General features: G+C 36.3%; 1 protein-coding gene across 1 annotated transcript in view; it reads right to left on the minus strand.

The window, feature by feature from the left end:
• Positions 1 to 12,614, minus strand: part of Su(fu) (suppressor of fused domain protein) — a 382,271-nt gene that overhangs the window by 26,074 nt on the left and 343,583 nt on the right. Inside the window, exon 10 of the mRNA XM_090385208.1 lies at positions 11,895 to 11,963. Within this exon, the coding sequence (XP_090241334.1) occupies positions 11,895 to 11,963 (69 nt within the window). The remainder of the gene's footprint in view (positions 1 to 11,894; positions 11,964 to 12,614) is intronic.

Below are 12,614 nucleotides of genomic sequence, written 5' to 3' on the forward strand. Positions count from 1 at the left end.
GCTCTTAAAGGTTTTGCTAAATCAAAACTACCTGTAATTTGGAAAGCTAATAACAAAGCTTGGATAACTAGGCCTCTCTTCTTTGATTGGTACACCGAATTCTTATGTCCCACAGTGGAAATATATTGTGCAAAAAATAGCCTTGATTACAAAGCAATTCTGATCATTGATAACGTGCCAGGCCATCCAAGCAAAGAGAGCTTAGAAGACCTGAACAATTATACAAAATTTTTTTACATGCCTCCAAACACTACATCTCTGATCCAACCAATGGACCAAGGTGTTATTGCTACATTTAAAGCTTACTACATAAGGAACACCTTTTCTCAGGCTATTAAAGCCATCAACACTGGTTAAAACATACTGAGCCTAAAGGAGTTTTAGAAATCCTACAACATTAAAGCTGCCATCTACACATTTCAAGTGCCTAGGATGAGGTGACATAGAAAACCATGAATAGAATGTGCAGGAAAGTTTGGAAGGACTGCACAAACGATTCTCAAGAACCTATTGATTCAGTTGAGAATGTTAAAGTGTAAATTGTTGAGCTTGGAAGAGAAGCAGGAATGGACGAAACTGATGATTACGATGTACAAGAGATGATTGACAACAACAACAGGGATGGCCTCTCTAATGAAGAACTCATGGAAATGACAAAAGAACAAGCACGTGCAATTGAGGGAGAAGATGATCAAGATCATACAGATGAAGAACCGATAAAGTCGCTGACTGCAAAAGGACTAAGTGAAGCTTTCGAACACTTTGAAAAAATGTGCGATTATTTCCGGGAGAACGACCCTGATGTGGAACGAAGTTCCAAGGTAATAATAAATTTAAGGAAAGAAATGAATCCCTACATGATTTTGTATGAGAGGAAGAGGGCCTAAGTAAAACCCCAAATGAACACATTTTTCTGTCCAAAGATACGAAAACTCAACACACAGGGCCATCAGATTAATAAATTCATGATGTCAATTGGCATTAAGTTTAATTTTGATCCGTAATGTAGAATATTTTATATGTACAAATTTTTGAATATTAAATATTTTGACCGGTGTATAAGGCCTTGAATGAGTTGAGCAGGCTCAATTCTGATGGGATTCTTCCTCTTGCTCAGATTATGAACCTGAGGGGGCATAAATTCAAATTGAGGAAAGACAGTTATAGAATAGATGTGCAGAAATTTGCCTTTAGTCAGCAGGTAGTTAATTTCTGAAACTTTCATCTGTCGTTGTGGAAGTTGATAGCTTAAATAAATTCAAGGAGGATCTGGAGAAATGTTTGGAGGGAATGGATGTGTGAAATGGCTTTTTTTTTTTTTTTTGTTTTTTTGGCTGATGCTAGATAAGCCTCCTATGGAGAAAGGTGTTTTTTGTTCCCACATTTAGGGGGGGGGGGGGAGAGAGCTTTATATTTCTGAGCATGCACTCTATTTTATGGCCCCTCATATTAGGGTCTGCACTGCCCAACAGGGTATTATGTCCATTAAGATTTCCTAATAAAAGAAGACGAGCAGTTGCACAGTAAGATCAGATCAAGGGCTATCTGGGAGACATAGTCGTAGCAATGGAAAATGATGCAAGAAAGCAAGCTTATATAACAGTAGCCAAACCCCCCCCCCATTTTATTTTGTTTTCAAATCCCAGTGTTAGGTTCTGTGATAATGAACTTGTGCAACACCATAAAAAATTGTGACTTCGAAACGTGCAGTTCGTGACTTTTAAGGTTCTTGTAAGGTTATTTTGGTTTTTATTTGATTGTTTATAAATTTTTACAGTTATGTATTACTAAGCTTTGTTCATAAGAACCTTATTGGAATAATTTCTTTGTTCTGAATTAAATTACAGCCTTAAATTATGCCTAAGGAACTAAAGCATAATTTGGGTAAATGCTAATTTATTCAAAATTCTTTAATGAAGAAATAATTTAGAAACCATTCAGTTTCTAAATTGTTTTGTGCCAGCTGTGGAAAACTATTTGAAGCAGAAAAATCTACTAGATTTCAAAGTTTTATTACTATTGGATAATGTGCCAGGCCATCCAAAATGTTCAAGTGATGTTCCTATCTCCTAAACCATTAGCTCAAGGCATTATATCTACCTTCATAACTCATTACATCAGAAAATTGTTACAATGGATTTTCGAAAAAATTGATCGTACTGATTCTGAATGAACTGACTTTAGCCATGGAAACATTTTTCAATTGTGAACTGTATCGGAACCACAGCTTTATCATTCAAAGAAGTAAAACCGTCAACATGTGCATGTTGGAAAAAATGTATGGCCAAAGTCAGTTCATTCAGAATCAGTACGATAGTAGAACTTGCTAAGTCAGTAGGAGAGGAAGGTTTTGATGATATGACTACTGAAGATGTTCAAGAATTACTGGTAGCAAAAGAGGCTGGCGAAGAGGATTTGGTGGAAATGATATCGGAGGAAAACCAAATCAATTTTGAGGATGATAGTGCAGCAATTCTGAAGTTCCAAATTTTACACTAAAAAGCATAAACTTAGCTGAGCAATTAGAGTCTTATTTTCTGAATGCAGATCCTTCGACTGAAATGAACACAAAGTTCAAAAGGGAGATTCAAAAATGCTTAGCTCCATACCATGCCATTTACAAAGATCTATCAAGCAAAAGCAAACAATCCCAGAATACTGATTTTTTAAAGAAATCTAAATGCTGCAGAAGTTCAAAAGGTGAGATACTCTGCAACAGAGAAACATTACTCATTTGATTTTGATTAGCAGTAATGAAGAGGAAGAAAATTAAATGAACGTACGTTTTCTGATATATATGTATCCGTTAGTAAGAAGTTTGCACAGTTATTACTATTTTTAATAAAAATTAAGTTTGCGATAGTTCTAAACAAATTATGTATTTTTGGAATGTAACCCCCCTTTTTTGTCCTGGTTCTTAGTCGCGTATAACACGGATTTGCACTACACGAGACTATAGGAACTTAACTACAGTGTTATAGGGATTAACTGTATATGATGTCAAAATTATTTTTTCCAGTTCTTTGATCACTGAATCACAGTAACCTATACGAAGATCGGTAGGGTTGTTAATGACACTAATGACAGTACGCTGCTGCAACAGGATCTAGAAAAGTTGAGCAGATGGGCTGAGAGGTGGCAACTGAAGTTTAATATTGACAAATGCAAAGTACTGCATATGGGAAGCAATAACCCCAGAGCTGGAATGTATCAACTGTGTGGACTACATTGACAGTGGTAGAGAGTGAAAAGGACCTGGGGGTAATTGTGTGGGCAGATATGAAGTTTTCTGAGCAGTGCAGACTGTCTGCAAGAGTAGCTCATGGTGTCTTGTCAATGATATACAGGTATTTTTCTAGGAGGTGATTATCCCCTTGTATAAGGCAATGGTCAGGCCACACCTTGAGTACTGTATGCAGGTCAGGAGGCCTTATTTTAAGAAGGATGTAGAGCTGTTGGAAAGAGTACAGAGAAGGGCAACAAGATTAGTGAATGGAATAAAGGGTTGCTCTTATGAAGAAAGGCTTAAGATTTGCAAATTACAGTGTTTGGAGACTAGGCAGCCGCGAGGTGATCTGAGTCAGGTGTATAAAGCCTTGAATGGTTTGAGCATGCTCAATGCTGATGGGATTCTTCCTCTTGCTCAGAATTGCCTGAGAGAGCATAAATTCAAATTGAGGAAAGACAGTTGTACGATAGATGTGCAGAAGTTTGCCTTTAGCCAGTGGGTGGTTGATTGCTGGAACAAACTAACATCTGTTGTTGTAGAAGTTGATAGCTTAAACAGATTCAAGGCAGAACTAGACAAACATTTGGAGCGAGTGGATGGGTGAAATGAGAAGGGTGTGTGTGTGTTTTTTTTTTTTTGGCTAATGCTATATAAGCTTGCTTTCTTGCATCATGTGCCCTTGCTAATGCTATCAGACTCATTACACAAGACCATCTCTTAATAAATCCATGATGTGCAGTATAACTGCATGTCAAGACGATCCTGCCTTACTTCTTTAACTAATGATTCCATTATTTTCCCTGGAACAGATGTTAAGCTAATAGGTCTGCAATTATTCACATTGCCATTTAACACCCCCTCCGCCTCCTTTATGAATTAGGATACATTCGCAGGGATCTTCCCTAAGGATGCTCTCATAATTATGGATAAAGGTTTTCTTATCTCCTTTGCTGCTTCCCTTACTTTCTTACTTCCTTTGCTGCCGCCCTATAAATGGATAGATTGCATCCACCCCAGGTGCCTTTTTTATGTCCTCCTCTCTTCCACTTTCCTTTCAGTTATCACGTCATTTAGCTCCCTGTTAGGAGCTAAACTTCCGGCATTCCCTTTCCTAAAGATTTCCTCTTGCATTAATGTACAATCAAAATGCTTATTCACTTTGTCTACAATCTGAGCAGAGTCATCAATAGTTAACTGTTATTCACCAAGTGGTCCAATGTGATTCAATCTCCATCTGTTAAAATAAGCAAAGAAGTCTTCGCTGTTTTTATTTGCATTCTTTGCCAAAGACTTCTCATAAATCCACCTTAGCTTGCCTAACCTGCTTTGTGGCTTGATTACAGACTATTTTTATATACACCTTAGGCTTCTGTATCACCTTATAATTTATATGCATCCCATGCACTTTTATTCGGTGCCATGTATATCAAAAGCATCTGACATCCATTTATATCTAACTTTGAATATTATTTCTTCAATGTTTATGAAAAACCTAGTAGCTTCTTTGATTACTTTTTTGAATAATTCCCATTTAGAATTTGATGTTTGTAACATCATCAGTTGGTCCCACTGCACAGAATTTAAACACTGTCTGAGACCAATGTAGTCAACCTTACAAGAGCAAATGCCTTTCCCTTTATCCTTGACAGTAGTTGTCTTCAATTAAATTCCACATTAGTACACTGTGATCACTGTCACCAAGGGGGTCTTTCACCTGCAGATTCTTAATGCATGAAGATGCATGCACTGCTGATAACCAGATCAAGAGTACTGCTTCCTCTTGTTACCTCTCTAACGTGCTGCTGTAGAAAACAGTTATCCAAAATAATCCACAGAAGTGTTGTTGTTGTGAGTGACCACATCACAAATTCCAGTCAACACCTGTAAAGTTAAAATCTCCCATTATGAGATATTCTTATTTGCTGGCCCACTTTATTTCTCTGTATAGCTGTTTCGTTTACTCATCACAGTCATTAGGCCTATAACACACCAAACTGACTCAACGTTGCAGTCGTCATCCATGTCAACTGGATGCACTGCCTTAGATTTAATATGCTTCTTAACTAAGTGCACAACCCCCATACCTCTCCTGTATACACTGTCTTCCCCACATTCAAATTCAGCATCACCTATGTCTGAGTGACAGCATGTTACCACTATTCCTACAATGCCTGCATTTGATAACTTAATCAGTACTTAAAATTCATCATATTTATTTTCAATGCTCTAGCATTAGTATACATGCACATGTTGTTACTCTCTTAGACTCCCTCACACAGCTCATGTATTTATTTGTTCCACGATGACCCACAGCTGGGCCTGAAGTCCCAGACACCTTGTTTTCTAGGCTGCTGCATGTACCAACAGTACAGTGCAAAAATCACTTTAACCTCTGCCTGTGGTTCCAGTTAAGTTATTAATATGTATCACCCCACAAGCTAGCAGTTTTCTGATTCACCTGTCACTACCACGATAGCATCAGCAAATATTCTTGCATCCTTTCTATTCCCATCCCTGTAAATTCAGTCTCTCCTATTAACAAGCACAGACCACATTGAGAAAAATTCAAATCTATGAACCTTGCACAATCTCTCCTGTTCTGACAAGGCTCCCAACGCATAATCCTATCTTGTCTGTGCAGAATTGCAAATACTTTAAAATTCAATCCTAACTCGAGACTTCTTCCCAACATTTCCCTGTACTTGTTACGTAAGTCCTCAGATATCCCACTCTTACTAACATTAGTGCTAATGTGACCCCAATTCACAAAGGGGGATCAAAGGCTGACACAAGTAATTATAGACCTGTGAGTTTAACTTCTGTTCCCGGAAAATTAATGGAGGCACTGGTGAAAGAAGCACTGCAGGATCATCTAGACAAGACTTCAGTTATAGCTAGGACACAGCATGGTTTTGTTAAGGGGAAGTCTTGCCTGACCAATTTGATTGGATACTATGATGCAGTCACAAAAGAACTGGATGCAGGGAATAACTTTGATATTATATACTTGGATCTTAGAAAGGCTTTTGATACTGTTGCACATGGAAGACTGCTGCACAAATTGGAGCAGTGTGGCATTGGAGGCAAGTTGCTGCTATGGATAAAGGGGTGGTTGAGGGGGAGAAGACAGAGAGTGGTAATCAATGGACACTGCTCATCGTGGACTAATGTTATTAGTGGAGTCCCTCAGGGTTCAGTATTGGGGCCTTTATTGTTTTCTGTATTTATAAATGATATTGATGATGGTATATCAGGCTTAATGTCCAAGTTTGCAGACGATACGAAGGTTGGCAGGGTTGTCAAGGACACTACTGACACTATGCTGCTGCAACAGGATTTGGAAAGGTTGAGCAGATGGGCTTCGAGGTGGCAAATGAAGTTTAACATTGACAAATGTAAAGTACTACATATGAGAAACAGCAACCCCAGAGCAACGTATCAACTCTGTGGTACTACACTGACAGTGGTAGAGAATGAAAGGGACCTGGGGGTGGTGGTGCAGGCAGATATGAAGTTCTCTGAGCAGTGCAGACGAGCTGCAAGAGTAGCTCATGGTGTATTGTCAATCATATATAGGAATTTTTCTAGCAGGGATAAGGAGGTGATTATTCCCTTGTATAAGGCAATGGTCAGGCCACACCTAGAGTACTGTATACAGGCCTGGAGGCCTCATTTCAGGAAGGATGTAGAGCTGCTGGAACGAGTACAGAGAAGGGCAACCAGATTGGTGAATGGGACAAAGGGGTTCTCTTACGAAGAAAGGCTTAAGTTTTGCAAATTACAGTGTCTGGAAACTAGGCACCAGCGGGGTGATCTGATAGAGGTGTACAAAGCCTTGAATGGTTTGAGCATGCTCAATGCTGATGGGATTCTTCCTCTAGCTCAGAAAAATCACCTGAGAGGGCATAAATTCAAATTGAGGAAAGACAGATGTAGGATAGATGTGCGGAAATTTGCCTTTAGCCAGCGGGTGGTTGGTGGGTGGAACAGACTTCCATCCCTTGTCGTGGAAGTTGATAGCCTAAATAAGTTTAAGGCTCAGCTGGACAGGTATTTCGAACGAACAGAGGGGTGAAGTGGAAGTGGTTATTTTTATTTATTTATGTTACTTTTTTTTTTTTTTTTTGGCTGATGCTGCATAAGCTTGCTTTCTTGCATCAAATGCCTCTACTAATGCTAATGCTAATGCTAATGCTAATGTTGTAAACATTGGCACTAATGCCAAGGGCATCTACTTTTGCCCTTGGCAGACATACAATGGTCCTATTCGACCTATCCTTCTTTCACAACATATTTCCTGCTTCCTTAACAATGAAGTCAACAATAATAACCACCTCCTGTAGGACCAGTGCATTCTGCCTTGGAGATTGACATTGTTATCTGATGCACAAGTGTGATCACTAGCATTGAGTTGGGCAGTTGAGAACTTGAAGGGGCCTCAATTTTAATTCCTTCGAGGGCATCTATCCTACTCTTCAAACTCTCATAGACACCAATAAGAATGCTGAGTCAGTGACTAATTTCTTGACACTCTCTGCACCTAGCACACACACAATGACACTCCCCTTAGCTAGATCATATCCTGTTCCAGAAAGTCTACAAACATTTCACAAGTTGCACATTTTGTTAGGCTGTGATACTTTGGAGAATTGCTCCCTTTGGTTCACCCCTTGGCTACAACACTCCCAGTAATTTGTGCTTGTTTCTTTGCTGCTCTACTCTGGGGCATGATTTCTGTTTAAATACAATTTAATTTATTAACAATGAAAATTAATAAGATTAATAAATTAATTGATTGATTGACCACACTATACTAACTAAGCAAAAACAATTATGTACGAGCCAAGAAATTTAGTTTTTGTATATCCACCACATTGCCCATTCATGTCTCTACCAGTGCATGGCATCAAACATAATATACAGTGTTTCACTATAATATATGGTTATATGGATACTTTTCTTGACATGTAATATGTATGAACAAATATATGTATGAACAAATATGTATGAATAATATATGGTTATATGGATACTTTTCTTGACATGTAATAAGTATGAACAAAATAAACAATAGCTGCCAGATTTCTATTGGTCTGATTTAATGGAATTTGGAATGGCTTGCAAAAATCTTTTTAAAGGCCCCAATTATAAAATTCACAAAAATCAGTTGTTGAGCCGTTAAGGTTGGGCATGGTGAAGTCAGTAGGTGCATTCTGCTTGCCTAAAAACTTAATTTAGCGAGCTGGCATTTATTGAAAATTAAGTTTTTTTTTTCTCTTTTCCTTGTTATTAATACTATTTAGTTTGCAAATCTCAATTTTATTTTTTTCAAAAAAATTTTCTTAAAAATTTGCATTTTCTAGTTGATTTAAATTTGATTCTGGTTTCTGGTAGTAACAGCCTCCAAGAGAATATTTTCGCTGAAATTTTGTTATTAAATCAAGTATATACCAAAGCAAGCTTTTGTAACAATATAAATTAAAGAAAAGAAAAAAAAAATACTGTAACATGGACATGTAACATTTAACGTGTTAGATGTCCTGTAACATGTAACATCTTTTGTGCACAAAGTAACGATAGAAGCAAAGGTTCCAGTTTAAACACCACTTTTCAGAAGCTTACAATGTAGCTGTGAATAAAGATTTTTTCTTGAAATTTTGTTACAAGATCAAACACATCCAGGAAAGTTGCTAAACGATATTTTGGAAAACAATACTATGTGAGTAATGTGAACTTCTTTTTTATTTTACTCAGTGGCAAAGTGGTGTGCTTTGACACCAGTTTTTTTGATTTACAATGCAGTTCCAATAGATGACTTTGAAACTTTGTTAGAAGACCTCTCAAACAAAATAACTCACCAGATTAAGTGATGCTCCCCATCCCCTCTTTAAAAGATACTGCCTGATTCCAATGGCAGTGTTCTGTGGGCACTGTTCCAGCATGCTTGTGGCTGGTGTAGTACACCATTCTCACCTACTCAGTTGTATGCTTGCCCAAAAGTAATGTATCTTTGTTCCAGACAGTATCTGCATCAGTAAAATTATTTGTTATTGTAATTATAGTATGCAATTAAATTAAATATTACATAAAGTAATGAAATATGGGTGAAGAAAGGGAGAAAGATGTTTCTATGAAAACTATGCTGGGTACTCTTCTGGAAAGACTCAATAAAGGTGGTCTTTAAAAAACCTGCTGGTGAATTTCATGTGGACAAGACAACTGAAAAATGTTAGAAAAAAATCATAAAAACCTGAAATGATTTTGCCCTCAGTTTGTTTTTCAACAGTCATTAAATTTTCTGTTTATACTCCTGCATGACAACCAAGTCAGTAGAGTTTACAATAAATCGTCAATACAAATATTTATCGTATTTAGTAGTCATGGGCTTGAACCCCGGTCCACTCAAGGAACGCGTGCTATGCACTCTCGCTCCTGACCACTGGGCTCCGTCAGGCCTTTAAGTCCTTCATTCATTTTAAATCTGGTTTCCTTTAAATAAACCAAAATTATAGATAGAAAACAATGCATTATAGTTGTGGTTTATGCAAGAAAGGCAATGTAAAACTCCAAACAGCAGATCCATTAAAGCAGAATAAAAAAATAAAAAAAAAACACACTTGGCCTTCTACCAAAAGATTGATCGTTTACAAACTTTTATAGCAAGTGATGGATTTCTTGGACATTACAAATAATTGGGATGATATTCTTGTATGGAGTATTAGAGGGACATGTTGCCTACTAATCAGCCTGCTGTTCAAAAATTTAGTTTTAAGGTCATTTATCAACAGAGAAGCATTGATCAGAAAACAACTCTACAAAATGAACAATGCAGATCTAATTTATACAAAAAAAAAACCAAAAAAAAAAAAAAAACCGGCCTGCTTCACCAGGATACAAAAAATTCAATGGGAGAATAATGGTAGCCAACTGCAGCAATTCAAGTGGAACTCAAAACTGCCACTTTGTTGATGGTGAATCAACTAATCCTAGAGCTTTTAAAAATATAAATTGTTTATCTTTACCAGTTTACTATCAGTCATCAGCATGGATGGACTGAATTATCCACCAAATGGTTTACCATGAATTCTGTATCTTCTGTAGAGAAACATCTGGAGAAATAAATTTACATAAAGAGGCTATTCTCTTTCTGAATAACAATCCTTTATATCTGAAATGTGAGGAACTCAAAGAAGGGGACACAAAAGCCATGTTTTTACCACCAAATATAACATTCTTGATGTTGCCTAGGGAACAAGGAGTTCTAGAACATCTAAAGAGAAATATTTTCCAAAGAAAATATTCGCAATATTCAGTACAATATAGCACTAGGATGGAACAAAATTCCAAGTGGAACATCTGCTAAATCTGAAGAAAACTTTAGCATGATACTGACAACACTAATTCCCAAACTGTAAGATTGAAAAAAAAAAAAAAAAAAAAAGTTTATTAACACTTTCACATACCTTATTTAAGAAAAATTGAAGGTGCCCAAAGACATACAACATGGATATAACAATGTTTGCCAACAAATCATTGAAGATTTTTTGGAAAATGAAATTATAGACGATGTAGATGTGGATGATCATACACACCAAGAGAGAAACAGGTATATCTAAATGGGAGTGTGATGCAAAACATCACACTTCTTCATTTAAACAGATGAAAATTACTTATTTTATGTATATGAATGCACACATATATTTTAAATGAAAATAAAATTCTCAAGGTAACACGTGTATATATTTTTTTGATGATTTCCTGCTTTAATGAACTTATTTGATTAAACTGATCAACTATTGATAACAAAAATGATGAGAGGATTTCTATTGTAAATTCAATACATACTGAAGAAAGAATATATAATAATTTTGTTTTCAAAAATCAATTCATTGTTGGAAAGCATGCATTTTTCTTTTTTACCCCTTTTCACACAAAGTATTAGTTACAATTATTACTTTTCTCTACCTCAATGTAAAAACATGGGAGAATGCAGCTATCTTAGATGGGTGAATCAGCTATGGGTGTCGCATGCTAACACACACACACCATACTTTAAATGCTGGAAAATCAGGTAGATACTTTATGAAGTGAGCCTTGGAGAAGGCAACTCCAATTCCCATGTTTTTGCATTTTCCCACTGCTTGTCCACAGTAGAAAAATGCAAAAACTGCTTAGTAGCACATCACACTTATTCAGAATTCTTTTTGTTTACGTAATAAAGATTTCAAAAAATTTCCAAAGGGAAAATCAAAGAAAACACTTTTGTTGACACCCACTGGAAATTTTATTTGTGTTAACTAAGTAGAACAAGATCACGAGACTGCTGAAATTCATGTGGCATCTCAAAGACCCCATGTGCCTAATTTTGGGTTAATTTTGTATTTTTTATATATTGCTATTCTTGAAAAGAAAAGCAATATACAAAATATTTATAGCATAACTAGTTCTTTAAACTATCACTCTTCTTTCTTATTTTTCTCACTATCCTACTTCTCAAAATTTTGACATTCTATACATTTCACCTACCTACTTTTATATCTTAGTTATCTTGAATTGCACACACACACACACACACACACACACACACACACACACACACACACACACACACACACACACACACACACACACACACACACACACACACTAATATAACAAATCTTACTGTGTCAGTATTTGATAATCCTACTAATTCAGACAGCATCTGGTCTATAAAATCTTCTGTTAGTAGGACCTAAATATTTAATAAAAATATTAATTAAATATATACACTTTCACTTTTTTCTTTTCTGCAAATGAACTGTTTTGTTTTATAATCAATGAAAACAATATTGTTGAAAAATAAAGAAATACTAATAAACTAATATAATATGGTTGTTACAGGCATTTTGTAATGGAAGACTGACTCAGATTTCAAAATGCTATATTGTGTTCTACCTTAATGGAATTTGTTCACTGAATCCTGAAAATGAAAAACCTTAAATCCATTTCCTATCAATGGCATAGGCATATTCAGTACGCTGAATACTGTACTAATGCCAAGATTTAGAATCCAACTTTGGGTATTCATTATCAAGACATCTGAGAGAAAGGAAATATAGGAAAAGTAATTAATACAGGTAACCCTTGGATAACATGGCAGTTAGGTTCCCATAAAATCTAGAGTAGTGCAAAACCGTGTTATATGGGACTCAGAACCAGTACAAAAAGGTCGATAACATTGCGAAAGCTAACAAAAATACACCATTCCAGATTTATTGTATTTTCCGCTCTGTTTAAAAAATCATTAATCTGGGTTTGTTCACTTTTTTTTTTCTTGACAGATCTTTGTAAATTTCGTATGGAACTAAGCATTTTTGAAGTTCCCCTTTGAACTTTGGGCTCC

The sequence above is a fragment of the Mastigoproctus giganteus genome, chromosome 11 (assembly GCF_048544385.1).
Source record: "Mastigoproctus giganteus isolate SK-2022 chromosome 11, ASM4854438v1, whole genome shotgun sequence".
Taxonomy (NCBI): Eukaryota; Metazoa; Arthropoda; class Arachnida; order Uropygi; family Thelyphonidae; genus Mastigoproctus; species Mastigoproctus giganteus.